This window comes from Littorina saxatilis, linkage group LG4 (assembly GCF_037325665.1).
Source record: "Littorina saxatilis isolate snail1 linkage group LG4, US_GU_Lsax_2.0, whole genome shotgun sequence".
Classification (NCBI taxonomy): Eukaryota; Metazoa; Mollusca; class Gastropoda; order Littorinimorpha; family Littorinidae; genus Littorina; species Littorina saxatilis.
This window is the reverse complement of record NC_090248.1, coordinates 29050345-29077844: the sequence shown is the minus strand read 5'-3', so window position 1 is coordinate 29077844 and position 27500 is coordinate 29050345. Positions and strand designations below refer to the sequence as shown.

Sequence of the window (27500 nt, the reverse complement as noted above, 5' to 3'; positions counted from 1 at the left end):
TCGTTGTTGTTTGTTAAGGTCAACAGTCTTATGACCTACCAAGTTATATGTTTGTTTGCTTAACGCCCAGCCGACCACGAAGGGCCATATCAGGGCGGTGCTGCTTTGACATATAACGTGCGCCACACACAAGACAGAAGTCGCAGCACAGGCTTCATGTCTCACCCAGTCACATTATTCTGACACCGGACCAACCAGTCCTAGCACTAACCCCATAATGCCAGACGCCAGGCGGAGGAGCCACTAGATTGCCAATTTTAAAGTCTTAGGTATGACCCGGCCGGGGTTCGAACCCACGACCTCCCGATCACGGGGCGGACGCCTTACCACTAGGCCAACCGTGCCGGTACCAAGTTATATCGCAGACAACAAGTAAGCAAGAGTTATGCGGAACGGTACCTAAAACTATAAAAAATAAAAAATAAAAATTCAAAATTAAAAACCAAACACCTTTGCATGAACAAAATCCTCAAAGTCAAAGAGAGTCAGAGATGAGACATTTGAAAAACTGAGTCAATTATTCATCGAACTTGCAGCACGTGTTCCACTTAGTCATTGCACGCGTGAGTTAAGGTGCGTCGAAGGATATGCTCCTTGGCCATGTATCGGCTTGACAAATAAGAGTTTCTAGTAGGTTCCGCGGCGCACCTCATTTACATTTTAAAACTAAAAGGTACTACACGGGATAAATGAAAGAAGCAGGTTCATTAAACAGATTTTAAGAAAGGCAAAGGTTAGTCAATATTGAAGGCCCTTTTTTTCTCCCTTTTTTGCTGCTGCATAAGCAACTGAAATGGTGAACTGCCACTAATCTACCGATGAAAAATCGTCAAACTCCACATGTGTTTAATTGATTCTGGCTCTTGAAGACGCCTGTCGTGCCTACCATTTCATGAATATTGAAAGGTTGACGTTGGGGTCTTTAACGTGCATAACAATTTTGACGTGTGCTTTGACTGTAAGACTGACTTTTAAGGCAGCTCATCATGCCTACATTTGGACGCTATGTTGTGCATTTTCTGGACGGAAGGCAAAGATTGACAAGTCAGACCAGATTATGATTAGCTGGCTCGCTTTGACACTGTCAGTTGCCTTTCTGAGCCACAATGGATCATTCCTGGAACTCAATACTTGGCGAGCACTCGCACTGCAAACATCAAACCATATCCTGGGTCATTTCCATCTTTAATTATAAAACGTCAAATATTTTCCATTAACAAACTATCTAAGTGGAACACTACAGGGGCAGCTACATAAACGACTAAAACGGATCTGAGTGCTAACAAGGAACTTAGTCGATAAATATCGACAGGGGGCCGACAAATGGTTTAAATGGGAAATGTGTGTATATGGGTGTGGGTTTGAAACAAACAAACAAACCAACCCATGTGAACCCCGGGCCGCAGGCCTTCGATGTAGTGATTGAAAAAAAAGGATGTTCTCAAATGGTTCAATTCTCATTTGGTCTGATTCTCAAATGGTACCGGTATACTCCCCCCCCCCCCCCTGGCTGCAGGCCTAGGAGTAAAATTTTATAGACACTGACCTTCTTCCCAGGGGTCATTGACCCAGTTTTAGCTATGAGAGGTGGTTCGCCCAGAGGCTGTAGAGTATACTGGGGCGGTCTCTTTGATGTCTTGAGAGGAAACTTGGCCAGGGTAGTACATGCACCAGAACTGGTGGACACCAAGGACAAACATGAAATCGAAGCAGTTTGCTTTCAGAGGGAACGGTCGTCAGCAACTCAAACTTCTCTGTTTTCTTTTTTTTTTAAATCTGACTTTCTTTGTGGCCCCCTGACTCCGCCCCCCTCCCTCTGTAAGGACCCCCCTCCACAAGGACCGACTTTTGTCAACATTTTAAAGGTCGCTAGAGAGGGGTTCCACTGTATGACCTAACCGCTACTGGCAGACGGCCTCAATCTTCACGCGCAAAGACGAGATTAATAGGTGCTCGGTTTTGGTATTTTGAATTACATTACATTAAACCTTTGTTGGGTTTCATGGTCATGGCAACAGCCATAATAATATTACATGATGTATAATATCATATTTCAGCATATGTGAATTACATGTCATCATACTAAACTGTCATACATTTTTATTCCTACATTATTCTGATTGATCACAACCAAACCTACTATCATTGGACACATCCAAATGCAAGCGCCTGTTCTTGACAATTTCCCTCTGATATAAATATAAAATCAGTGCAATTTCCTGGGTCGGGCTTTGCCACAGACACTCACGGTTTGGCCTGCAGGTAAAATGTACAATGTATTTTCTGATTTGTGCACAAAAGCTTTTTTTCTTTTTTCTTTTTTTTAACATAACAATGTTTAATGTCACTGTATGTTTAAAAGACCATGGTCATATTTGTAAAAAAAATGTTAAATTAGAAAATAAATAACATTTTGGTTCATGATTTTTCCTACACCTGTGCTAAAAATAAGAAATAAAAATGTCGGGTATATAAGTCACTCAAATACAGCTAGGTATGAATGGCTCGGTTTGAGTTTGTTGCAGTTGACCCTGCACAATGCGACATATCATGTTTTTGTTGAACAATTTTGACGTCACCCCTCCCATAGGGTGACGTATTTCACAACTTCCTGTGTTACACAAACTCTGTGATGACCAATTTTGACGTCACCCCTCCCATAGGGTGACGGATTTCACAACTTTCTACAGATGAACAATTTTGACGTCACCCCTCCCATAGGGTGACGGATGTCACAACTTCCTGTGTACACAAACTGATGACGTATTTCACAACAAAATGGCGCTGCCCATGGTCAACCTCGAAACTATCCGTATAGAATGGGGGCGTCCTCGCCCCCATAACAAGTAGAGGCCTGCAGCTAGCAAAGCTTAATATGAATGACTCAGTCCGAACTGGTAAGCTGGCCAATTTGTCGAGGCACTATGCGGTCCTGTGGGTCCTGTCCCCCTTCAAAGCGTACGTGTATTGATCTTGATGGAAGGAGTGTAGAGTCCTGGCGAGAGGTACCCTATCGACCGTTTTAGTCTCGGTAAATGATGGTGCTAAATTTAGCCCCTCTGTATCTGTCGTTGGCATTTTGTGGCGAAAATAGCGCCAGACGGAAACAGAAAGATCTATAGGTTGTGCTGGAAGGTAAAGGGCCTGCATGCAAGACATGCTGAGAAAGAAAAACATCTAGGAGTGAGATTCTGTATGTCTACGGGATTCTCTACATTAAATGTAATGACTTTTTTTCTTTGTTTCCTTTTTGGTTTGTTTGATGAGTGGATGTGGGCGTGTCAGTGTGGATGTTTGTGTGGGCGTGTCAGTGTGGATGTTTGTGTGGGTGTTTCTGTGTGTGGTATAAGCCTTTATGAGCATTTGCTCTACCTTAGTGAACACATACCAGAATTTCTTAAAACGCAGAACAGAAAGATTACCAGATAGCCATATTTGTGGAAAATATATAAAGTAAATGTTCGAAAAAGAACAAGCCTATGTGTATTCTGTACCAGCAGAGATTCCCTTCCCTCTCCTCTGTTCTGCAAGTTGTCCCACTCCTACCTACAGCAGGGCCGGACCAAATGAGTTGTAAGGGGGGGGGGGGGTCCTCCTTTTGGGGGGGGGGGGGGCAAATCAGCGAAGTGGCGAACTAGGGATGCTCCCCCGGAAAATTTTTGAAAAACGGTTAAAATCTGTGCAATCTGGTGCATTCTGGGCCTTGTTTTGAGGGTTAAGAGCAGCATTGTTTTGGTGCTAAAACTAGTAAAAAAAAAAGAAAAAACTCAAAGCAAGGTACATGCTTTTTCCAGGGGTGGGGTTCCGAAACCCCTGGAACCCCCCCCCCCCCCCCCCCCCTGGGTCCGGCCCTGTACAGTAGTTCCCTTTGATTCACCCACATCCCTCACCATCAGCCTTAAGTTTCTGTCTTCGTTGTTCTTTCGTGTGTGGTTTTCTTCTTGCTGGTCTGTTTGTGTGTTGTCAATCTTGTTTCTCTTTTGCCTGTCCATCTCCCTAACCCGGTGTAACACGACAAAATTACTCCCACGAGATTATTACTTCGGAGTAAAAATTTCGTACGAAAATTGTTCTCCCTTTACAAAAAAAACTACTCCCCCATAACACGAGAAAATGACTTCCAACGACAGGTGTGTTCCGAGTCAACATTTCGGTCGAAGATGTTACACCCCTGACGAATAAATAACGAATAAATTATTCCACCCTAACACGAGCGTTTTACTGCCCACGCCAGGTGTACGCAACTTTTACTCCCCTGTCCCCTGGTCGTCTTTGTGGTGGAAGGGGTGGAGGGAGGGTGGCGCGACATTTGATTGCGTGAGATCACATATTGGCATTATCCCTTCGCCCCCATCCCATTTTCGCGTACGAGATTTTTACTGGAAGTAAAAAAATTGGGGAGTCAAAATTTCGTGGAGGGAGTAATTTGTTCGTACCTTGGGGGGTTCTTTTCTCGTACGAAAGGTGTACTTGGAGTAAGAATTTCGTACGAAATTTTTACTCCGGAGTAAATTTTTCGTGGAGTAAAAATTTCGTGTTACACCGGTTCAATGTTTGTTCTCCTTCTTCATTTTGAATTGCTTTCCTTGTTCTCTCTGCCCCCTTCGATCGAGCTTTAGCTGTCGTTCCTTTTTTTCTTTTCTTCTTACTTTTCTTCTTCATCCGACTGCTTTCTCCATTCAGTCTTCTTCCTCCTTCGACCCTAACTTTGCTAACGACATGTAAAACTGGTAACGGGCAAACTTTCTCTCTTCGGAGCCATTAAGGAATTTCACCGTCACCAACACAACGGCTAACCGTGCAAAATGTCCCCTGCATGGGCCTCTAATTCAGTTAGCTCATGGAGGCAACAGCTCCCTAAACAAGCTGAGAGAATGGGGCTGAGAATACCACCGCGCCAAATAACAAATAGCGTGATCGATAGCGAACCGGATCCAGTTCTAATCAGCGCTGATGAAACGGGTTTCAGACTCTTGCTGCGCGAAGGAGCAAACCTACAGTTCTCGCGAGAAAAAAACAGGAATCTGACCCACCCCCCCCCCCTCCCCCCCCCCCCCCCCCCCCTTGCGAGAGTTGTGCAAAATCCGTGGAAAAATCTCGCCCCCACGAGAGCTATGAAGAGAAAGAAGTAAAAGGCATTTTTGATACCGGTTGGCTGAAACACTGAGTGATGAATTGTATAGAAGAGTGGGTTTGCAGTATGAAGTAAATGAAACCGAATCGCACGCAAAGCACCAAATCTGACAGGGACAGACTGGTGTGAATTATTACGCGGTCCGAGCACCAGGCTTCCCAGGTATTGATTTCTACGACGTAAAATGCTTCCCGACTCTCCAGATCGGTAAATTAGATTTGCTGCGAGGAACTATTTGCAAAGGGCAAGCTGAGAGAACAGAAAAATGATCAGAAAATTGCTGTAATTTGGTGGAAACTGCGCAAAATGGCTAAACAGAATGGAACTTCCTGTTTACTTTTGCGGCCGGCTATGCTCTTTGGCGATATTCTCGTGGTTCAGCAACACTACGGTGTCGGCTCAAAATTACTGCTGGATACTCCAAATTCCGATGTGATGCTGCATTTTCAGAAGAAAGTATGGCTGAACATTTCTGCTTGGTTCTCCAAACTCACATTTGATGGTGAATATTCAGATGAACAGACGTCTGACACGTGTCACATAGTACTGCAAATGCAGATTTGATGATGAATATTTAGGAGAACGATCGGGTGAAAAGTGTTATTGCGTGGTACTGCAAATTCATATTTGATGGTGCAGAAACAGTATCAGCACCAGACGAAGGTTACTGTGGGCAAGCGATCCAGACTACCAACAATAAAAACAGAGTAGTAGAAATAGTAGTAACTAAGCAGTAGTACAGTCGAACCTGTCTGTAATGACAATTCAAGGGATCGACCAAAAGTGGTCGCTATAGACAGGTGGTCGCTATGGACAGGTGGTCGCTATGGACAGGTGGTCGCTATGGACAGGTGGTCGCTATGGACAGGTGAATTATACAGAGAAAAACTCGTGTGTCCTTGGGGGTGTTCGTTGTGGGCAGGTGATCGCTTTCGAAAGGTGGTCGCAAGGGCAGGTTCGACTGTAATAGAAGCAGCAATGTAAGTGTCAGTGGTGGTAGTAGAAGAAGTAGTATCTACCTACCCAGTACACAACAAAGCAAAATTATCAGCCCAGGGAATACCCAGCACAATTATGATGCCATCTCAAAGCATTTTCGTAAATGAAAGAAACCCAAACACAAATAAGATAAAAATCGTCTCTGTCTGAATCCGCTAACCTGTGGTTTATTACGCATGCACGCGCACGCAAGGGAACTTTTCTGCGTGTTTTACATAGCAAGGGGACCTGATTAACTTGTCAAAGTAACAGGCCTCCGAAGGCGAAAAATCGATAGTTTCATCCCCAGTAATCAACAATCTGATTGTTGCAGCACGCGTAATCAGCTTTAATTTACTTTGGGCTATTTCACGTGTGGGCGGATATAGCGGTGCACAATTGTTGTTGGTGATGGTGTTGTTGTGCTCGCGTGTGTGTCTGGCTGCTACCAGGAGACCTCTTGGTGGTAGGGAAAAAGTGTTTGGTTTTGGTTTTCGTCGCGTCCTTTGCCGATTAGAACAATTTCGCAATTGTTCTCGCAGAAAGAAAGGTACATTTTACTTACGTCGTCGAATGAAATGTCTATTGTTACATGATTATTTCATTTTCAATTGAGCTGATTGCTGTCCAACACTTTTCAGAACTGAGTGATGTCTTCATAAAACATTTTCCATTCTGTGCTATGAATTGCTCGATAAATAACATTCTGGTTTTAGAGCGTTATGCAAACATGCTTTCTTTTTCTGTTGATGTGCATTGATTTTTAAGCTTGAATAAAGCCATGTGTTGATATTGCCCAGAATTCTCCGGTTGCTAGTTTCCAAACAAAATTACAGCAAGCTTTTTTTTTCTTTTTATATTTAGTCAAGTTTTGACTAAATGTTTTAACATCGAGGGGGGAATCGAGACGAGGGTCGTGGTGTATGTGTGTGTGTATGTGTGTGTGTATGTGTGTGTGTGTGTGTGTGTGTGTGTGTGTGTGTGTGTGTGTGTGTGTGTGTGTGTGTGTGTGTGTCCGTGCGTGCGTGTAGAGCGATTCAGACCAAACTACTGGACCGATCTTTATGAAATTTGACATGAGAGTTCCTGGGTATGATATCCCCATACGTTTTTTTCATTTTTTTGATAAATGTCTTTGATGACGTCATATCCGGCTTTTCGTGAAAGTTGAGGCGGCACTGTCACGCCCTCATTTTTCAACCAAATTGGTTGAAATTTTGGTCAAGTATTGTTCGACGAAGCCCGGACTTCGGTATTGCATTTCAGCGTGGTGGCTTAAAAATTAATTAATGACTTTGGTCATTAAAAATCTGAAAATTGTAAAAAAAAAAATTCTTTTATAAAACGATCCAAATTTACGTTCATCTTATTTTCCATCATTTGCTGAGTCCAAAAACATATAAATATGTTATATTTGGATTAAAAACAAGCTCTGAAAATTAAATATATAAAAATTATTTTCAAAATTAAATTGTCGAAATCAATTTAAAAACACTTTCATCTTATTTCTTGTTGGTTTCTGATTCCAAAAACATATAGATATGATATGTTTGGATTAAAAACACGCTCAGAAAGTTAAAACGAAGAGAGGTACAGAAAAGCGTGCTATCCTTCTTAGCGCAACTACTACCCCGCTCTTCTTGTCAATTTCACTGCCTTTGCCATGAGCGGTGGACTGACGATGCTACGAGTATACGGTCTTGCTGCGTTGCATTGCGTTCCGTTTCATTCTGTGAGTTCGACAGCTACTTGACTAAATGTTGTATTTTCGCCTTACGCGACTTGTTTCTTTTTTTGTTGTTGCTTATTTTACATTTTATTTCCAAAGTTGGAGCTGATGAAACGCGGAGCACAAAAAAAAATTGTTGGAATTGCCCAGAATGCTACGGTTGTTAGTTTCTACATCTTTGATTTGCGTTGATAGATTACACGTTAAAGGTTTACACTCTGAGATGTTGTGACATAAAGCAACACAAACAAATAAATAATACTGAAGCAAGTTGCGCGAATATTTACCCCACCCACACACCCTGTCGCCTTCTCTGCATCCTGTTCTCAAGAAGAGACAGAGACAATGAGACAGACAGACCGACAGACAGATAGAATGACAGACAGATAGAAAAACAGAGACAGAGACAATGAGACAGACAGACCGACAGACAGATAGAAAGACAGACAGATAGAAAAACAGAGACAGAGACATGCAGTGATAGAAAAACACGACGGTGAAACAGAAATCAATCAGGACTTTTTTATTTGAAGCAGTAGATCTGTTCCCCTGTCTTAATGATCTTTAAACTAGTATCGGTTTGAATGTCACGACACATGATAATGCAAGGGCGGATCTGGGGGGGGGGGGTTACACGGGTTATGTAACCCCCCCCCCCCCCCACCCACCCAAAAAAGAGGTAATTTATTGGCTCAGGATGCACCAGATAGCTCTATTTTGCTTCTTTGGATAAAAAAAATTCCGGGGGGGGCGTGCCCCCGGACCCCCCTAGAGGCTTGGGCGCCTTCGGCGCCGTCAACTTGTATCTTCGCAGTCATTTTGTAACCCCCCCCCCCTCCAAAGTGAATTGATCCGCCCTTGTAATGTGAGTAGGCCTACATGATTCTGAGGGAATTAATGTGTCCATAGATCACAGGATGGCATGGCCAGTTTTGTTCGGATACAAAGCTGTCTCGCTTTCTCAAGAGAAATAGAATATGCTGTTGTCAACTGTTGGCTTGTTTCTCAATAAAGTTCAAACACTTGGAAACATCTCTGTATCTGTCTCTCTCTCTCTGTGCCTCTCTCTGTGCCTCTCTCTCTCTCTCTCTCTCTCTCTCTCTCTCTCTCTCTCTCTCTCTCTCTCTCTCTCTCTCTCTCTCTCTCTCTCTCTCTCTCTCTCTCTCTCTCTCTCTCTCTCTCTAGCCTTCTCTCTCTCGCCCTTAATCTGTACAACATGATGGTGAATCGATCGCCACATTACTCTTTCTTCGTTGAGGCTCTACGAAACGATAATTCGACACACTTTAAGCAAACGAATCAGTTTTGCTCAAAGCTAAAGACCTTCTTTCAATACGCCTATTACAGTCATAAAAATTGTTCAATAGACAAAACTATTCCTGGAGGTTCATGCCAAAGAAAGCTTTCTTGTGTTTCTTCTTAAATTGCACCAAAGGACACGGAGAAATTTCGATGAAATGCCAAGCCTGCTATTAATGAAACATCGCTGCCTTCCATGCAGTAAGAGAATGTGATCATGTTGCAATACTATACCGACTGTTACAGTACAAGCAGTTCAGAAAGCAAAATGCCAAGAGTTTTGGTGGCATTGTTGATTTATCCACAATGTGGGCACACAAATTACAGACCGTTTTCATTCTTACTGACTTGTTTTCGGTGTGTGTGTGTGTGTGTGTATGTGTGCGTGTGTGTGTGTGTGTGTGTGTGTCTGTGTCTGTGTCTGTGTGTCTGTGTGCGTCTATGTCTGTGTGGGTGTGAGTGCGCGCGCGCGTGTGAGTGTATATATGTATGTCTATCTGTCCGTCCGTCCGTCCGTCCGTCGGTCCGTCCGTCCGTCCGTCCGTCCGTCCGTCCGTCCGTTCGTCCGTCCGTCTGTCTGTCTGTATGCTTGTCTGTCCTTTCTGTCTGAATATGTCCTCCCCTCCCCCGCCTGCCCTTGTTTTCTTTCCTATTTTCTCCCTATTACTTTTCACGCCTGCCGCCTCCTCCGCTTTCCCCTCCTTCCGTCCTCCTTAGCACCAAGGACTGTGGTAGAATTAAGTATACTCGACGAAACCATTTACGCCTTTTATGTCTTTCCAACCCTTGCCGTTAAACCAGGAATAAAACGTGGTTAGCGGTCGGTGTCTGGAGGAGTTTGGGTGTAAATTGGACGGACCTCAGGCAGTCCTCGTGCCACTAAACGGCAAATGGGAGGACAGCTAATGGCACGTGCTTAAAGATACAACACTCTTTCACGTGTAAGTGATCGTGTACATCACCACATATATTGTGTCCAGTTCTGTTCATGGGATAAGAGGCTGCATCTTTCATATTGGACATATACCGAACAGCACCAGTCTGGGGTGTTGCAGGTAGCTCTGTTTCCTCCTTGGGGATGAAGCTACCAGGGGAAGGGATTGTGTTGGAGGTGCGGGTAGAGGGGTAGCCCTCCCGGTGCTCCCCCTTGGACCTCCCTAGTCTAGGACCCTGGGTCTTCGCGAGGTGGCCATTGTGGCGTAATCCCTCCGGACTAGCATAACGTTTCCCTATCCCAAGACCGACCGTGCGTGGTCTATGACCACATCCTCTACGAGGTGACCCTATCAACTAGGCAGCGCAAGCCCCTAGGCGAAACACGGCGGATCTAGAGGAGAGAACCTCGATAAAAAATTTGAGCTGCCATGAAGACGGAGCATGTTGGCTGAGGACAGCGGGCAGACCTCCTGTGCCGACACCCATCTACAGGAGAAAACCAGGCATGCACGCATCAAACCCAACATGGCCATACAAACGGAGCACCAGTCTGGCTGCTTCCTGAGCAGAGTGGGATGCTTTTTACACCCCTGGTATAGGGGTGTGTATAGGATTCGGTCGATGTGTTTGTTTGTTTGTTTGTTTGTTTGTGTGTTTGTGTGTTTGTGTTCGCATATAGATCTCAAGAATGAACGGACCGATCGTCACCAAACTTGGTGAACAGGTTCTATACATTCCTGAGACGGTCCTTACAAAAATTGGGACCAGTCAAACACACGGTTAGGGAGTTATTGGTGGATTAAGATTCTACAAGGACTTATAGAGGGACATATTAATGGTCAAAGGGAAATAACCTTCTCAGTTGGTGGCAGTGAGAATGGTTATTTCCCTTTGACCAACGGGGGTGTTTTTCCTACCTCGGAGGAATTTCTTGTGTTTTTTTTTTGTTGTGTGTGCTCTTTTGTGGGGGGGTTGCTTTTTTCGGAATTAATTTTGCAGATCGATATATAGGTGTTTGTAGCGGCAACAAGAAGAAGAAGAAGATATATAGGTGTTTATACCAGTAACAAAATCCACCAATCATCAAATTCCCCTACTTGTACAAAGCAGTCGGGATGTGAATAAATTGTTGGTATGTGTACAAGTGGAATAAAGCTCTTATCCCTGATAAAAGCTCGGACCCTTCTAATGTAATTTACAAGAAGGCCCAGACAGGAAGGGTGGTACATGGTATCTTTTCTTTCAGACACAACTGTAGCGCCAGTAGAGTACTAAGTACAGCATTCGCTCCATTTTGCAAGGAAAGTGCAAGTCACTCTAAATCGATCACGCTGTTATTGATCGCGCTTACTGTAAGTACTGAATGCTTTGACGCAAGACACAGCGCTTGTGTCCGCGTGCACAAACATACACACATACACACACACACACACACACCACATCCAGCATTCCTCCGAGCACGCTTTGCAGCTCTAGACTCTGCATTAGAGAATGTCTGTCGCAGACTTCTGCTGGCGACAATTTACAGTCAGGGCAATGATACCGTCGACCTTTTCCTTTCAAGCCCTTTGACACATCTGTGAACTTTCAAGCATCTTTAGCCGTACGTGGGCTATCGGATACTGCCATGGAAATGACGCGTTCAGGATTTAAAAGTGACCCTGAAGGTATGCCTTTATGGAAGTTTGCTGGACGAACGAATGTTTGTAAATAAACGGCACACAAAAACAAAACAAAAAAACAAACAAATATGATGCCTGCTGACGCTCCTCAAAGGTCCACATGTCAGTCCTTCATTAGGAAAAGCGGAAACAATGTGCCGTAGTGGGCTAATATTGTACTAGCAACGGTTGCCTAATCGACGGGCGCTGTGGCGGGGTGGTAAGACGTCGGCCTCTTAATCGGAAGGTCGAGGGTTCGAATCCCGGCCGCGGCCACCTGGTGGGTTAAGTGTGGAGATTTCTCCGATCTCCCAGGTCAACTTATGTGCAGACCTGCTAGTGGCTTATCCCCCTTCGTGTGTACACGCAAGCACAAGACCAAGTGCGCACGGAAAAGATCCTGTAATCCATGTCAGAGTTCGGTGGGTTATAGAAACACAAAAATACCCAGCATGCTTCCTCCGAAAGCGGCGTATGGCTGCCTAAATGGCGGGGTAAAAACGGTCATACACGTAAAATTCCACACGAGTGTACGTTGGAGTTTCAGCCCACGAACGCAGAAGAAGAAGAAGAAGAAGAAGGTTGCCTTAATGCACTAGTGTAAAGGCCAGAAGAATACAAAGTAGCGCTCAATTTCGCCAGATCCTGTTGTGGAAGTCTCGAGAACACAGAGCAATGGATACCACCGGAACAAAAGTAAGACCCTATATATGTTTATATACATAAGAACTTGCAGCATTCTGGTCAAATTCCAATCGTTTTAGAAAATGGACACGACAGAACAGCCTAAAAGGCATTGATCTTTCCCACTACAAAGAATCCATTAGCTCATGTTTGCAGACCTTTTTGTGCTCTGTTTTACATTTCGCATGAGATGTAAATCTCTGTGCAGCTGGCACGTTGATCGACGATCTGAAACCATGCCATGACGGAAGCCTTTACAATCGATCGATTCTTGATTGTTCTGGGATCATGAATTGCCCAGGGTCTCAAATTGTGATGCACTGGGATGTTCGTTGCAATGGGGGTAAACAGAGGTGTTAATCAGGCTGATTGAAAGTGAAATATAGACGTCTTAGTGTGCTAAGTAACGTAGACGTCACTCTTTCTATTTATCAATCGGTTGAGGGGGGTGGGGGGGGGGGGGGGGGGGGGGGTGTTATTCGAGAAAAGAATCAAAGCGATCAATATGAACGCAAATGCACACGTCGACACAGAGGGATAGACAGACAGACAGACAGACAGACAGACAGACAGACAGACAGACAGACAGACAGACAGACTGATGAACAGGAGGAGGATTTGTAGCCCAATAATTGCAATTTTGTACGAGAGTTATACATCTGGACGCTACACAGCTGCGTCAGAACATTACTTTAATTCAAACTAAAATTAAAAATGTCGTGGAAAAAATAATCAATATTCCATGTTATAAACAATCAGTTTCAAATTATACCTGTTTTCTTCTTATACCTTCAGAATCTCACATTTGAGTTCCAGAAACTATTTTCTTGCAAAATAAATTGAAATCTAAAACAAACTCCTTCCGCAAGACACGTTTTCAAAAACACTCTTTGTTGCACAAAGCATCCATGGCAGTCCATAATTTATTCTCATAGCTTTCTCTCGCGTCAAATTCAGATATTGGCATTACAGTTATTACGAATCGTTTTGTAGACAAACTCCAGTTGGCATCTCTCGGTAATCACGCAATATATCCATCACTTTCTCCATATAATAGCTATTGATACGGTCAGCTTGTCTGGGGCGAAGACAGAGAGAGAGAGGGGTGTGCATACAGACAGCTAGATATAGCAGGCCAGCAGGCAAACAGGAAGGCAGCGATCACGATAAAAGTGCCGGGAGGTACGTAGATAATACGCGAAAGGAGAAGGACTGGCAGCGAGACAGAAGGGCAGTAAGACAAACATGCCAGCAGGCAAGTGGACAGACACGCAGACAAGACACACAGACGTACAAACAGACGAACAAATAGGCGCAAAGAGAAACAGCAGACATAAAGACCACGTCTAAATATCGCTCTGAGAGACAGACTCGGGATTGAGAAACAAAAGTCGATAAAAGTCGATAGCCAGAGGCGATGAAGAATCTTGGCACTGCTACGGGAGGCACTCAGGGGAGAGCTGAAGGCAGTGTTGTCGAAATAGGTGGGGGGGGGGGGGGGGGGGGGGGGAGGGGGTAACTATGGTTTTCTCTCTTGGGCGAGGTGGGCCCAGACAGACAAGCAGACAGAACAGACTGAATTTTGCCTGAAGAAAGACGAGGATGATATAAATTGTACATTAGTCGTGTTCTTTGTGTCCGCGGTTCTACTGTATGTTTTTTTTCCGATTGTTTGTATGTCTGTGTGTATTTTGTCTTTCTGTCTGTGCGTTCCATGCAACAAGTTCGCCTTTGCCTCACTCCTCAACGTCAACTTCTTCTTCTGCGTTCGTGGGCTGAAACTCCCACGTACACTCGTGTTTTTTGCACCAGTGGAATTTTACGTGTATGACCGTTTTTTACCCCGCCATTTAGGCAGCCATACGCCGTTTTCGGAGGAAGCATGCTGGGTATTTTCGTGTTTCTATAACCCACCGAACTCTGACATGGATTACAGGATTTTTTTCGTGCGCACTTGGTCTTGTGCTTGCGCATTGCGTGTACACACGGGGGTGTTCGGACACCGAGGAGAGTCTGCACACAAAGTTGACTCTGAGAAATAAATCTCTCGCCGAACGTGGGGACGAACTCACGCTGACAGCGGCCAACTGGATACAAATCCAGCGCGCTACCGACTGAGCTACATCCCCGCCCTCTCAACGTCAACAATGTATATTGTCCTCTTCGTATTATCACCTTGAGAGACAAACTCTGGGGGGAGGAGTATGTCAATAGCCCAAAACGATGAAGAATCATGCCAATGCTGTGTTCACTTGAGGGAGCTGGAGCATGGTGTTTATTTGTTTTTCTTAAGGTGGTGTTGTTTTTTAAAAGAGGGGGGGGGGCGGTGTGTCCCTTTGGGTGAGGTTTGTTTAGACGGAAAGACAGGACAGACACGGAGTACAAGACAGAAACAGAGAATTTTGATTTGGCCTGGAAAGAAAAAAGGATAAGACGGATTTTAGACGCTTGCAAGTTGGAGAAAGGCAAGGGAATATGAGCGAACGGACAGACAAACACACAAACAGATATATACAGACAGACATAGAAGGTGTGACGCAAAGAACACAAATAGATATCGCCCTTAGAGACAGACCGGGGGGGGGGGGGGGTAGGGGTGGGGGAGTCAACAGTGGGAGGTGATGAAGAATCCTGGCAATGGTTTTGAAAGCACTCGGGGCACCTGTGTTGTCAAAATTGGAGGGACAAAATATTTGCTTTTCTCTCTTGGGTGAGAGTGACAGAGGCAGACAGACTGACAGAGAACAGAGTTGAGAAAGCGACAGAGGGACAGATATAGACAAATGTGTGCTTTTGACTGGAGACGGAGAAGGATGAGATGGCGCATAGTGCTTTTAGTTATGCGCTATAGAATTCTCCTTAATAAATAAATAAATAAAATGAGATAGATCTTCCAGGTACACGCTTCGAAGTTGGAGACAGGCAAGGGAGTAGGGGTGAACACACAGACAGACAAACAAACAAGACATGCAGAGAGGGTGTACAGAGACAATGCAGACAGAAAAATATACGACCAAAATCGCCCTGTGTGACGGACTCGGGAGGGAAGGTCAACACGACAACAGTGGGAGGCGATGACGAATCATGTCAATACTTCAATCAATCAATCAATCAATGACGCTTATATCGCGCATATTCCGTGGGTACAGTTCTAGGCGCTCTGCAGTGATGCCGTGTGAGATGAAATTTTATACGGCCAGTAATTGCAGCCATTTCGGCGCATATTTACCTTTCACGGCCTATTATTCCAAGTCACACGGGTATAGGTAGACAATTATTAACTGTGCCTAAGCAATTTTGCCAGGAAAGACCCTTTTGTCAATCGTGGGATCTTTAACGTGCACACCCAATGTAGTGTACATGGGGGGGGGGGGGGGGGGGAGTTCGGACACCGAAGAGAGTCTGCACACAAAGTTGACTCTGAAATAAATTTCCGCCGAACCTGGGATCGAACTCACGCTGACAGCGGCCAACTGAATACAAATCCAGCGCGCTACCAACTGAGCTATATCCCCGCCCAAGGGAGACATTAGCAAACCGAGTAGGGAAACAAAATTTATTCGGTCTCGAATAGCCAAATGGGTTGAAGGGACATGAACACCCAACAACTTTGTGAGGCCCTAGTGGAAGCTAGAGGACTCGGTTTTCTAAACTGGAGAACAGAACTATGCTTTTCTCTTTTCGGCGTGGATTGTGCTCACCAAAATACAGGACAGGCACAGAATGAATACAGGGAAAGAGACACGGAGACAGAAATAGAGAATTCGTTCCAGGGCCTGGAGCAAGAAGACGAAAGGAGAAACATTTTAGATACGAAGGAGCTAGAAGAAGGTTGGGAAGCAGGAACTTCCTGAGATGGTGCTGAGGTCTTTTCTTCGGCAAATATACCGATATGCTCATGATAGTTTCGGCAATTTTAGAACGTTTTCGACAGTCTGCGGTCTCATTTCCACCACCGTTAAAAAGTGTCAGACAGCATAGTTTTCCGCGATTGCCGACGACAAATGGAATCCCTGTAAAGGGAATACAATACACACACACACACACACACACACACACACACACACACACAGCGACACACACACACACACAGACACACACTCACACACAGACACACAGACACACACACACACACACACACACACACACACACACACACTGACACACACATAGACACATAGTCACACACACAGACAGAGAGGGCGTACAGAGGTACAGCAGACATGTATACAAACAAGTCGCGTAAGGCGAAATTACTACATTTAGTCAAGCTGTGGAACTCACAGAATGAAACTGAACGCACTGCATTTTTTCACAATGACCGTAGTCCGCCGCTAGTGCAAAAGGCAGTGAAAGTGACGAGCCTGTTCAGCGCGGTAGCGGTTGCGCTGTGCTGATAGCACGCTTTACTGTACCTCTCTCCGTTTTAACTTTCTGAGCGTGTTTTTAATCCAAACATATCATATCTATATGTTTTTGGAATCAGGAACCGACAAGGAATAAGATGAAATTGTTTTTAAAACGAGTTCGGAAATTTAATTTTAATCATAATTTTTATATTTTTAATTTTCAGAGCTTGTTTTTAATCCGAATATAACATATTTATATGTTTTTGGAATCAGGACATGATGAAGAATAAAATAAAAGTAATTTTGGATCGTTTTATAAAAAAAATAATTTTAAGTACAATTTTCAGATTTTTAATTTTTAAGCCTCCAAGCTGAAATGCAATACCGAAGTCCGGCCTTCGTCGAAGATTGCTTGGCCAAAATTTCAATCAATTTGATTGAAAATTGAAGGTGTGACAGTGCCGCCTCAACTTTTACAAAAAGCCGGATATGACGTCATAAAAGACATTTATCGAAAAAATGAGAAAAAAAGTCTGGGGATTTCATACCCAGGAACTCTCATGTCAAATTTCATAAAGATCGGCCCAGTAGTTTAGTCTGAATCGCTCTACACACACACACGCACAGACACACACACACACACACACACACACACACACACACACACACACACACACACACACACACACACACACAGACACACATACACCATACCCTCGTTTCGATCGGTCTCGAATAGCAGCTAGCATCTGCTGAAGAGACATTAAACCCCAAAAACCAACCAACCAACCTCGTTTCGATTCCCCCTCGATGTTAAAATATTTAGTCAAAACTTGACTAAATGTAAAAATACGACCCAAAATCGCCTCGAGACTCTTGAGACAGATCAGAGGGGAAAGTTGATAGCCAGCGGTGATGAAGAATCCTGGTAGTGCTATATGGGAGGCACTCGGGGGAGCTTCAGCTGAAGGTCTGTGAAACAGGGAGAACAATCGAAGAGAAGTCGAAAGTGATTAAAAAGTAGGACTACTGAGGCGGAGGGGAGAGCCGGGGCGTAGTGGGTAGTGGGGGTGGGGACAGAGGGTGTTCGGGGGAGATATAGCTTTAAGTATTGGCTTACAACATGGAGAGAATGGGGGAGGCGGAGCTGTGAGAAAAGTCGAAGAGAAGTCGAAAGTGAGAGAAAGAAGGAGGAGTAGGGGGGAGGGTCGTTAGAGAGAGAGAGAAAAGGAGAGACCGAGAGAGAGGGAGAAACAGACAAACAGACCGACAGATAGACACACAGACAGACAGACAGACATACCGGCAGAAAGAAAACATGCAACAGTGAAAAGAAATAAAACCTTTAATCGACGGATGTGTACCCTGGCTGGCTGTGTAAAGGCGTGTAAAGATCATATCTCTCGTTTTACTACAGCTTGGAACCTAATTTTTGGCACACACCGTATGCACCACAATTCCATGCTACTCGCCAAATGTCAGCTCAATTGAACTCAGAGTACCAGAAATACAAGTCTAATTAAAAAAAATCCAGACAGACAGACAGACAGACAGACAGACAGACAGACAGACAGAGCAAATCCTATACACCGCCATATAAAGGCGGCGTAAAAAGAAACAAAATTCCCGGCAATCTACAGAGTCCCAAGAGCGTGCCTTCGATCAAGCGAAGCCAGCTCACTTGGCGGTGTTCTGGCACCATTTGTCCACTTTCAGACACTCCGCTGGAATCCGGCCTACACGCACCGACACACATCGATCCTGCCTGCAAGCACTGGCCGTTGTGCCAGCTCTGATGGCAATGCTGTAGCTGCTGCTGCTGCCGCGGTCGTAGTTAGGTAGACTGGAGGTCCAAAGCGTAAATTTGGTCTCCTGATCTCTATTGCTTTCTGGGCGGCAGAGTAGACAGATAGGATCTTTATATTTGCTGCTACTGTCGTAACCACGCAGAGACCGTGCTTTTGATTTAACCAGAAAGTAATTTGGTTCTTTGACTCAGAAGAAGTCAAAAGTCAGAATGTTTAATTGCTTAAGCTGTGAGTCTATTGCAAAATGGGGTTGGATTTGGGGAGGGGTTTTCGAAAACTCCATCAAATATCGAAACCGAATCAAAAAGTTCACGTACAGCAAGTAGCATGACAGGAGAGTGCCCGTACAAGAAGAAGGCGAGTCAATTTCTATGATGAGGAAGGGGCAGTTTCTTCGCAAATCAGGGTAGTTGTGTTGCGATGATATCTGGTGCTGTACAGCGAGTTTTCATTAAGGGAGCTTGACGAGTATCTTGCACGGAGGTCAACTGAATTGATTGATGAAGTCATACCCTATGAATTGAATTGATGTTCATTAAAAGGCAGAGTGCTAACACAAACGTAACACACACGTGAATGTAAAAAGTGTGTTTTTTAGTGTTAAATGTAATCATATCCGGTAATTGAATTATATTTGGTCCCGTAATTACAAAAATAGGCATGCCCGTTGGATTGACCTTGACCTTGACTTACATTGAAGGCCAAAGGGCTAAAACAAATGTGAGCGCAAAAAGTGTGTTTCTGATATAAGTTTAATTCAGTTCGGAAGTGGAAACATATTGGGTGATGTTTTAAAAAAAGAAATGCATATCACAGTTTAAAAAAAACCCAGATGTGATCTTCCTTCGACAAACTATTTATAGAAGTATTGCCAATAATTTTATTGAGGGGCAATGCAAAATGTAAACCTGTTTTTATATCACATTCAAGGGCCGATGAATAAAGCTACATGCACACACACACACACACACACACACACACACACACACACACACACACACACACACACACACACACACACACACACACAGAGAAACAGCCCTGAAAAGGCATTTCTAGATGACAACCAACCTTACGTATACAGCATCAAATCTTTTGCCTTGCAGTGCTAATAATACATAATTATAATTGTAATAATTGGCGAGAAAATGAATGTCATCGCCTCGCTCTATACAACCAGTAGTTAATCCAGTCTGGTTTATAAAGACATATAATGTTTACTGCAAATAAGTAGGCTACATACGAAATACATAGATTATGATATTCTTGCTACTTGAGGAATACAAACAAACTTTGGGCCCATTTTTTTACCATCCTGAAGAAGGCAGCGACAAGGTGTCGAAATAGGGATTTAAGAATGTACCTAACCTGGTTACTGATGTTTTCTCTTTTTGTTTAAAAATGTGGACTCTCATTAGGCAAAAATACAATGTCAAAAACTGTGAACACGGAAATTCACGTCGCTTGATCGTTTACATTTTGCAGTATTCAATCATACCGTGCCGCGAGAGTGGCTGACGACATCTAGTAATGGACTACAAGACTACCAATATTTGCTTCTTTGGTCTTTTGGCTATGAGCAGAAAAAAGCCTTGGAAGACAGAAGTCGTCAAGTAATTTGTGACTAAAATTAGGTCACTTTTAAAGAACCGATATTTTTTCAAGATACGATTGGAAAAGTCACCGCATTTGAGGGATGTAAAGACAGCAGGGGGGGGGGGTGGGGTGGGGGGGAGGGGGAGAAAGAGACAGAGAGTAAGGACTGGGGTAAAAGCAGAGTTTCGGTGTCAGAAGTTTGCAAAGCGTCATTTCACCACATACGCGAACATTCATAAAATGATAAGCAACCTACTTTTATCACACACAAAAGCCAATAGTGCCAAGAAACGAAGGCTGACATTAAAGTCAAACTTGGTAAAAATAGAATTGTATCACCACCATCCACGTAACTGCAGCGCAAGACAATGTTAGGGTTAGTTCATAGCGTGTTAAATTTCACACATGCACAAAATGCCAGCCCACTCATTCTGTTAACGTTGAGAAGGTATGACTACAACTCAACGCGCCGTGCTCGCCTACCTACACAAGTAACACCCTCCTCCTACGAGAAGAACAACAACGTTGCCACTTGCAGCCTTCCAATCTCTCCCAACAATGGCCCGGACGGTGCCCAAGAAACGCCGCAAGGTGACACAGGACAACGAGCAACAACTAGGCGCCAACACCACACGCTCAAAACGCTCAACACTGAAATGGTCAACAGCAGAGCAGTAAGTCCACACACGACAAGACAAAAAGAATATTAAGGACTTTACCGTAATCGGGTCCAGGCTTCAGCCAAAGAAAGTCGCAGCGCACAGAGAGAGATCAACAGTAGAGGAAGCCACGAGTGGTAGTAGTACGAAGACAGTCTGCAGCAGACTGACGACGAAGACCGTTGCGGCACAGCACAGCCAGCGTCATACGGCAGCAGCAGCATAGAACAGCTAAAGCAGGGGGCAACAAGTCTGCGACAGTTCTCTTGGCACCAGCAGGCAGGCGGCATCGTATTGATCTGACCTGAGTTTTGGCCGCCAGCTTTGGCTTTATGTGGCTTATACTGTTTATTGCGTTTTCGTGTGACTGTGCTGGGGCCGACCGACGCTTTCATCCTAGCCTGCATTGCATATTCAGCTTCCTCCCTGACCTCATTCAAAACAGGGGCGCGATTAACTGCTAAATTGGAAGATCAGGATTCATTAGGATACACATTGTGTGTGTGTGACCTTCTTCGATAAAGGGGAATGGGGTAAATTGCTAAACTTGGGAGAACAGAATTGACGAGGACAAATCGCTATATTGGAAGAACAGGATAACGTAGGCCACACATGTATGATTCTGTGAGAACAAACTCACGCTTTCATCACAGCCAGCAAGATCCGTCCATCCCTCTCCTCTCTCCCCCCCCCCCTCCTCAACCACCCACACACCAGAAATAAAATATCAAGAATTAGGATGCATCGCATAAATAGGGAGGAGAGTATAATTTAGGACGCAAATTACGCGCCTTCGTGCGTTTAGCAGTGTAAATGTCTTTAGAATAACTGAAGCGTTTATCAGCGTCAGCCTCCCCTTTCAAATACTCAGGTCCGGCACCATACCAAAAGAAAATGGATAAAATGCTATATTGAGAAAATATAATGATAAGGACACACAGTACTGAATTGAAAAGGAGTGTGTGTGTGTGTGTGTGTGTGTGTGTGTGTGTGTGTGTGTGTGTGTGTGTGTGTGTGTGTGTGTGTGTGTGTGTGTATGTTTGTGTGTATGTTTGTTTGTGTGTGTGTGTGTTTGTGTGTATGTTTGTGTGTGTGTGTATGTGTGTGTGTGTGTGTGCGTGTGTGTGTGTGTGTCCCCCCAAAAAAGTACAGAAACCCTAAAAGTGGTTAATTACTACACTGATTAATACAATAATTGAGAGGATACGACGAACCATGGCACAGATTTGTTCAGCACGTGCAAATGTCAGGAGTTGTGGACGTATGATTTCCCTGCGAAGAGACCAGCTGAGCTCCCATCAAGATCGATGTTAAACATCTAAGCCCCCCAAAAAGAAAACACAAGTAAAAGTTCAAAAGGGCAAATTGTAAAATCGGCAGGACAGCAATAATTAGGACAAACACTGGCCATGGCATAGGTCGTGGAAATGTGTTGGTGTTTTTGGACGAATGACGTCACCAAGCTGTGAGACCAACTGAAGCTCTCATCAAGAGATTTGAACATCAACCCCAACCCAACCTCAAAGACACAAGAAAAGGTCAAAAGGCGTAAAAAAAACTTTTAAAAAATAAAAATCAAACCGGGCGTGCTGAGAATGCACTGGGGTGAAAAAAAAAATTTGTATCGTTACCAAAACCAGCTTTATAGACAGGCCACAAGAAGGACCCGGAAAGGTTAAGAGAACACGAGACACAATGTGGGAGGACAGGATTAAACAAAACGTGAAACGTTAAAAAAAAACAAAATCGAGGATGGTTTGTTTTGTAGCCAGCTGAAGTTATCTCAAATCCAATTAACAGGTTTATGATGTTCCTGCAGTCGTTTTCATGGACACATAAATAAATCTGACACATCGTAAAAATCACGACAAATTGATGAAAAGAATGTTCCACAAATCCAGATTACATCATTTTAATATTCCAGAAGCCGTTTTCATGAACAGATAAATAAATCTGGCACAAAGTAACAATCAAAAATAAATTGATGCAAGAATTTTTTTCACAAATCTAATCTAATCTCTCTCTCTCTCTCTCTCTCTCTCTCTCTCTCTCTCTCACTCTCTCTCTCTCTCTCTCTCTCTCTCTCTCTCTCTCTCTCTCTCTCTCTCTCTCTCTCTCTCTCTCTCTCTCTCTCTCTCTCTCTCTCTCTCTCTCTCTCTCTCTCTCTCTCTCTCTCTCTCTCTCTCTCTCTCTCTCTCTCTCTCTCTCTCTCTCTCTCTCTCTCTCTCTCTCTCTCTCTCTCTCTCTCTCTCTCTCTCTCTCTCTCTCTCTCTCTCTCTCTCTCTCTCTCTCTCTCTCTCTCTCTCTCTCTCTCTCTCTCTCTCTCTCTCTCTCTCTCTCTCTCTCTCTCTCTCTCTCTCTCTCTCTCTCTCTCTCTCTCTCTCTCTCTCTCTCTCTCTCTCTCTCTCTCTCTCTCTCTCTCTCTCTCTCTCTCTCTCTCTCTCTCTCTCTCTCTCTCTCTCTCTCTCTCTCTCTCTCTCTCTCTCTCTGTCGCTGTCGTTTGTCTTGTTGTCAAATTCTGTTAATGTCTTCGGACGGTATTTTCTGAAACCTCCACTTCGTTCTACATCAGCTTCAGTTTCTCTGTATTGACTTCTTTGTGGTTTAAATTTCAGCAGTGTTCTTCTTTGTTGTTTTTTGTTGCTGGTGTCAATTTGCCTGTAATGCCTTCTCGGTATTGTTTTTCACATCTATATTGCTCTTTGATTTAAATTTTGCTACCACGTACACGGCAATGGTCGACGTTTTGGATATTATCTCCCTTGCCGCCGATTGGCGTCGCTTCGGTTGTAAGGGGCTTCGAGCAGACGCTTCCATCTTTATCCCCAGTCATTTTTGATTTTGTCTATCGACGTTCTGCGACTCGTTAGCAAAGATTAGGATGCCGAGCGGGTGTTGTTGTGTTCCTGGATGTTCAAGGCGTGGCGGCCATACGTTTCCAGAAGATGAGGAGCGAAGGAAGAGTTGGATGCATGCTGTTAGACGCGGAATAGAGTCGATCGTCGACGAGGAAACAAGTGAACTCAAGAAAAAAAAGTTTGCACCGACGAAGCACAGTATCGTTTGCCATGGGCACTTCGTAGAATCTGATTATCACAACAAGAAACTCACAGTAGATGGTATGTACATTTATCTGTAAATAATCGGGAAGATTGGTGGGGAATCATGAAAAATATGCACACACAACACAGCTTTTTGTTGTCACTTTTTCCATGTGTGTTACAGGCTCTCGTCATTTTGCTTTCATGCGCCTCTGTTTGACGCTCGGTCTTCTCTCTTTCATAAGCCCTTGGTGGTGTTAGTGTTTGTGTGTGTGTGTGGGGGGGGGGGGGGGGGGAGATGCCAAGTGCAAATCTAAAGATAGATTTTTTTGCGATCAAAATTTTGAGAATGAATACATGTATAATTAATACAGTGGAACCTGTGAATAGCACCCCTCCAAATAGGGCCAAATCTGTGATTACGCTCAATAGCACTGTCAATTTTGGACCAATTGCTGCGTCACATGGCAAACACAAACACCGAGAGGCGACTGTTGTAACATGTGAGGAGCAAAAACAGTGTTTTTGTTGGCCGTGTGACGCACGTCTAAACGTGCCTGTGAATACCTCAAAGTAGCACTTCTTTTGGTTCGGTCCCTTGGGGTGGTACTAATTGCAGGTTCCACTGTACTAAGAAAAGATGACCTGGTGACCCTGAAGCAGTTTTTGAAGTACATGTATTATAGGCCCTGCTGCGTTCAGTAGTAGGCTGACTAATGTCATGATTATATATTATTATATATGCCAAAATCAAACCCTGCATGTGTGCTGTTTGAGTTTGATGACAAATGCATTAAAATGCTAGTTTAGAACATGGCGTTCTGTTTTACTTTAAGTGGATTTGACTGTGAATGTGTTCGTGTGAGTGTGTGTGTGCAGAACGAATGAAATGAAATTAATCACAAACTGAAGTCAGCAGTCGCTATTTGTACTTGGATTCTTATAAAGAAAAATATGCAAGAAAACTATTTAAAATGTTTATTATTTGAGTTCAAAGGATGTATTAGGTGTAAAAGATGATCCCTCATAGGCCTATCATAACAGGAGAAATCCATCAATGTGAAAAATCAGTTTTTGACACTTTTATATTATATTGCTCGTGAAAGTAAGATAATTATTTCTTTCTAAAGATACACCAATCTTCTAGCTTACATCATTTTCAATCCAGGTCAAAAAGCGGCTGCTGACGTTCAGTTTTATCTACAGGAATAAGACATCCTCAAACAACATTCACACACTTCGCACCAAGACCTGTTACTTGATTGCACACCTGACCTTTACTTCAAATTTATAAATTTTCAAGCTTACATTCACATACATGTACCTTGCAAAACAAAACAATATTCTTTGAAGCACATTATCTAACCTTTACTTGAAATCAGTTATCAAGCATGATCATACACTTTACGTTCTTCGCATACATGTACTTGGCATGGACAAAAAATATTCTTTGGCGCACATCTGATCAACTCGACACCTCAACACAACCTCCTTTTATCCATCGTGTACAGGAAAATAAATTTCAATCAAACAGTAAAAACACAACACAAAAACACTGGCTAACACTTGGATCCACTTTAAAAAAAAAATTAAAAAAAATCCACTACAAAGGGAGGTAAATTGATGCATTCACACATGCCGTCATGCCCACATATTTTATAACCAGTAGTACAAACATTCAATCATGCCCACTATCGTAACATAAACAGGCTCATTTTGAGGCGCGCAGCCAGCGACCGTCCGGTAGTTATGTAGGTAAGACTGTAATATTGCTAGCAGTAGCAATGAACATAAACAAAGCGCTTTACATTCTCATGCATTGGGCTATCCTGTACCTGGTTAGGACTAGAGTCACAGCTACCAATCCTGGTGCAAGATCAGTCATTTCCTTCAATTTCAATTTAAGAAACACAGTCCAGCACTATGCATAAGTAGAACAGCACAAAAGTTAATTCTCCATGTCAGATTCCATCTCCTCCTCCCCTTTGTAGGTTCTGTACAGGTGGGTTTCCAGCAAAACGTCACGGAAGTGATTGTCGATACTGCAGGTAGGTCTCCTCATACAGTGATTTGCTGACCTGCAACACAAATTGAGAGAACAATTGCAAGAATTAAAATCAATCTAAATATTTCTTAAAACAACTAGAAATAGCTTGGGCAATCTAAATATTATTATATCTGATCTGGGGTGATATATTTGTCACAGGTACATCTTTTTAACCCTCGAGATAAACTGGGGTTAAAATAACCCTGCGTCACAGATACAGCACCAGTGCTCAGATAACCCAAGGTTAGGGGATAACCCGAATGTTAAAAAATATAAACCTGCAACAAACATACCCCTGGGCTGGAATTCATGTCGGTCGGTTAGTTGATTTTACCAACTGATATGGTAGGTTAACATACCAACATGAATTCCATCCCTGGTTGGTAACTTTTGTCGGCATACGTACGTGAAAAATCTGGTAAATCATTTTATGAGCTGATGTTGGCAGACTGTTGGAACTTGAATTTACTGTATATGTGTTTATTTTAAATATTTTACATCACTATTGAAATGAAAGAAAAGTTGACTTCCTACCCCGTCGGCCCCCTCTCGGACAAGATCGGTGCCACACAGATGTATAAAAAATGGAGAAAAAAAATGTTACTAACCTGCTTCAGATCAGCATCTACCGACAGTAGATATCCGTCAACAAGCTTCCTGGTTACTGCTGGCAACGGTGTGTCCAGGTTGATGTCCCGGTATGTGCTAGGTTCTGGAACATCCAGAGAGAAGGCCTTTTCTTGTTGATCATCTTTTCGTCCAAAGTTGGCATTCTTCACATAGGCTTCCAGTCTGAAACAAAACACAAATGGTAGCCTTGTGATTGATGATTCTTCTTTTCAGCACAGAGTAACCAAATTCAACACTGAACAGGCTTGATAAGTTGATTGATGCCACTCCCCCACCCCCCCTCCCCCCAAAAATATCAGGACTTCATATATAATTTATTAACACTACCTGTAGAAAGTATGTGTTGAGAGAGTTCTAGTACTACTACACAGTAGGCCTAAATACTAGCTAGGTCATCATCATGCCAAAGCTACAGGAAAAAAAAATAAAAAAATATTTGGTAGACGTTCCTCTTTTATTATCATTAATGTTTCCCACAACTGAAAAAGAGCCAAACGTTGCAGAAAAGATTAAAAAAACCTTCTCTGCACCGTACGACACACACACGCTTCAACTCACCGATCAACAAGATCGTTTTTCCGGCCATCTTGCTTTGCACCCCTTTTCTTGCATTCTGTTCGAAGGTCAGCCAGCGTCATGTCACCAAATTTCTTCATTTTAGCTCACTGAATGTCGACAAAAGCCCAACAAAACGTTGAAAAGCTTGGGTCACCACGCGAACAAACAATGGTGGATTGCTGCGGAGATTGAAGAGTAAGCCACTTACAACGACAGCGCCGCCTAGCGGCTGCTAAGACTCGGCCTATCGGCAATGTCGCTCATTTGGGGTTGTTGGATCATTAAAAAAAAAAAATCTTTCATCATCTTGTAGCATTTGTCCTTGGTGTGATTCTCCCTTCTCATACTGCCCATCCACACTGTCCAGCCTCCATAGCACCACTCCTCCCCC

The 27500-nt window shown here is 43.6% G+C and overlaps 2 protein-coding genes across 2 annotated transcripts in view; both read right to left on the bottom strand.

Annotated features, from left to right (window-relative positions):
• The window catches only part of LOC138964425 (synapsin-like), a 130814-nt gene extending 109824 nt beyond the window's left edge, over positions 1-20990 (bottom strand). Inside the window, exon 1 of the mRNA XM_070336381.1 lies at positions 20894-20990. The gene's annotated coding sequence lies outside the window, so the exon portion shown is untranslated. The remainder of the gene's footprint in view (positions 1-20893) is intronic.
• A 4142-nt stretch (positions 20991-25132) lies between these two features.
• Positions 25133-27370, bottom strand: LOC138964422 (uncharacterized). Its single transcript, XM_070336379.1, has 3 exons — positions 27110-27370; positions 26530-26713; positions 25133-25952 (listed from the first exon to the last, which is right to left on the bottom strand). The coding sequence occupies exons 1-3, from the start codon at positions 27205-27207 to the stop codon at positions 25896-25898; spliced, it is 339 nt and encodes a 112-aa protein (XP_070192480.1). The 5' UTR covers positions 27208-27370; the 3' UTR covers positions 25133-25895.
• Positions 27371-27500: the final 130 nt, after the last annotated feature.

Bases quoted from the DNA above. Each gene is read 5' to 3' on its own strand.
- LOC138964422 (XM_070336379.1), bottom strand. From the start codon at position 27,207: ATGAAGAAATTTGGTGACATGACGCTGGCTGACCTTCGAACAGAATGC. The intron at 26,714-27,109 runs GTGAGTTGAAGC...GTTTTGTTTCAG, and splicing joins AAAAACGATCTTGTTGATCG to ACTGGAAGCCTATGTGAAGA. The intron at 25,953-26,529 runs GTTAGTAACATT...TTTGTGTTGCAG, and splicing joins TAGATGCTGATCTGAAGCAG to GTCAGCAAATCACTGTATGA.